Here is a 2,529-nt window from a genome sequence, read left to right as displayed (position 1 = left end):
TTGTTTGGGGCTTTATAGCTATAACGCCCCATATATGTAGGTCGCTGTCAAACTCCATATGATGGTATAGGGTTGCCAGGGGGCTGGTTCTAACCCCAACCGATGTCAGTTCATACATTTTGACAGCAGTTGGGGTTAGGAACTGACTCAGTTTCGACTCAAACGAAAACCACATGAGTAACTGCGCTTTTTACTATCCGACTGAGCAGTTTCGGTCGAGAGTGTAAAACATGTATGACAGCTGAAAGTTTGTTTATTTATTTTTTGCTAGCTGCAAATCGCGCCGCGCAATTAAAATAAAGTTGAACATCGTCAAAAAGTAAAAAAAAACCCTCACTCGTAAAAAGTTCACATATCACGGCTTCAAAATTGATCCCTCAGCAATGGTGTCCACTCGGGGACATAAGTATAAGTTTGTGGACGGCGAAAAGGTACTTTGCTACGAGCCGGATCCAACCAAGGCAAAAGTGCTGTACGATTCAAAGGTAAATAAGAACTCTAGCCAAAATATGAAATTGTAACATCCTGCTGTTTTGTATAGGTTCTGGACGTATCCGAGGGAAAGGATAAACGTGGTCGACGTGTGATTGAATATCTGATCCATTTTCAAGGGTGGAATTCCTCGTGGGACCGGAAAGTCAGCGAGGATTTTCTTCTCAAAGATTCGGAAGAAAACCGACAGTTACAGAAAGATCTTGCTGAAAAATCTCAGCTCCATCAGTAAGTTTCTGCGGATTTCCAGTCCATTGGTCCTGTTTTTATTTTACCTGACAATAATTAATTAAAATTCAAAATCGTGATTTCAGGGGAACATATCTCTACCGGAAGGAACGAAAGAAACAACGAGATAAAAGCTTGACAGCACGAATAGAAAGTCTCACAGCGGGTACACAGAAGACGACTACCCTAGCCTCTTCGGAAGAGGGTAGCTCTTGTAGTAACGGATTCGGTCGCGAAGAAACTGACTTTAATATTGATGGTAGGTTCTATATCTAGTAACAACATATAGATTAATAACAATGCGTTTATAGTTACAGCTAATTTAGACCCCGATACCGAGTATTACAGCAGTTCCGTTGAAAGCAATCACGAAGAAGACAAAGTATATCTTCAAGTTGGTGATAAATTGAAGCGTATACTTGAGTTTGACTATCAGATGATTTCGGAGAACAATCTAATCGAAGTTCCTTCTCAACTTTCAATTGTTACAATTTTGGAGAACTTCGTTCGTCATTACGCGATTCGACAATTATTTGAAGTTGGACAAGAGCAGACAAAACATCGCCGAAGAAACAGTTCTTTTATGAAGGGAGATCAAAAAACAAAAGATTACGAAACAATTCGGACAAATATCGAGCTTTGCAAGGAGGTTGCGGATGGGCTACGCTTGTATTTCGATTTTACGTTGAAGGACTACTTACTTTATCCCCAAGAAATACAACAGGCAGAATTAGTACTCTCGGAACAATACCTCGCTAACTTCACGTACGTCGCCCCTCCCTGTTTGTCGCTGGATTTGATAACTGTTCGCTTAGAGTCTCCGGCTACCGATACTAGCTTAGATCATGTCGATTCGGCAAGCGCTAGCAACCTAACTGCAGCACAAGAGGAGAAAAAACGACGAAGATTACGCTCCCACAAGAATGAAGAGAACGAGTTTATGTTGGATCTAAGTTCCATTAAATCGGAAACATTTTCACCAGGAAATGTGCAGTTGTTGGCATATTCGTTGCTGAAGACGGCATTCCGGACAAGTATTACCATATCCTACCAAACTAAGGAGATTCTAGAAGATGCTTTCGGGTGGAAGATTCTACCGTCAAACGCTCCGGCTGAACCATCAATGATCTATGGTGCAACCCATTTGGCCCGGTTGATTGTGAAACTGCCGGAGTTTTTGTCCGCCGCGACGATGGGTGATGAAAAACTGAAACTTTTACTGAAATTTTTGGACAGCTTTTCCGAATTCATCGAAGAACACGAGGAATGGTTCGGTAGAAGGATGTACAGCGAGGTGGTCAAGCTGGAAGACCGAATGGGTTTGATGCTTGATTCGAGCCAGATGAGCTGTATTCAAATAAAAGAGGAAGACTTGGAACTGCACGATGATGGCATTATGGGCGGACCGTTGCTGTCCGATGTGAAGGTAGAGGCGACTAGTCTGCTACCTTAATAATTATGCGATAATAAATTGTTCTATGGACGCAATTGTGGCAAATTACTTACCGAAAGTTCCAAATCGCCAAAAATTTGGTCAGTATACTGTATAGAGCTACTTAGTATTTGTATCTACTAACTACACTTGAAAAATTGATTGATCTTTTTTTATCACTTTTCGGTATTTCCTTCTCTTTCTACTCCCCTCCTTTCTCCGAAAGTAAAGTCCGTTAACGGTGTCGTATTTGCTTCCCCAGACATTGCTTTTGGTTTTAAATATATTTGTAGTTGGGACTGTGGCCACATTTGCAATTATGGCGCCACTGACATATGAGCAAGTTTATGGGAGATAGACCTCTGGTGAAAAATTGT

The 2,529-nt window shown here is 41.4% G+C and overlaps 1 protein-coding gene across 1 annotated transcript; it reads left to right on the top strand.

The window, feature by feature from the left end:
• The first annotated feature begins 236 nt into the window (after nt 1–236).
• On the top strand, nt 237–2,204 carry LOC131685860 (male-specific lethal 3 homolog). Its single transcript, XM_058969872.1, has 4 exons — nt 237–485; nt 542–720; nt 807–979; nt 1,032–2,204. Exons 1-4 carry the CDS (start codon nt 384–386, stop codon nt 2,171–2,173), a joined length of 1,596 nt encoding a protein of 531 aa, XP_058825855.1. The 5' UTR covers nt 237–383; the 3' UTR covers nt 2,174–2,204.
• The last annotated feature ends 325 nt before the right edge of the window (nt 2,205–2,529 follow it).

The sequence above is a fragment of the Topomyia yanbarensis genome, chromosome 2 (assembly GCF_030247195.1).
Source record: "Topomyia yanbarensis strain Yona2022 chromosome 2, ASM3024719v1, whole genome shotgun sequence".
NCBI classification, from domain to species: domain Eukaryota; kingdom Metazoa; phylum Arthropoda; class Insecta; order Diptera; family Culicidae; genus Topomyia; species Topomyia yanbarensis.
The sequence above is the reverse complement of the archived record's forward strand: the minus strand, read 5'-3'. Positions and strand labels throughout refer to the sequence as shown.

What these genes read in the sequence shown, in the direction of transcription:
- LOC131685860 (XM_058969872.1), top strand. Translation starts at nt 384, where the DNA reads ATGGTGTCCACTCGGGGACATAAGTATAAGTTTGTGGACGGCGAAAAG. An exon ending in AAGTGCTGTACGATTCAAAG is followed by an intron (nt 486 to 541) that starts GTAAATAAGAAC and finishes TGTTTTGTATAG; the next exon opens with GTTCTGGACGTATCCGAGGG. An exon ending in GAAAAATCTCAGCTCCATCA is followed by an intron (nt 721 to 806) that starts GTAAGTTTCTGC and finishes TCGTGATTTCAG; the next exon opens with GGGAACATATCTCTACCGGA.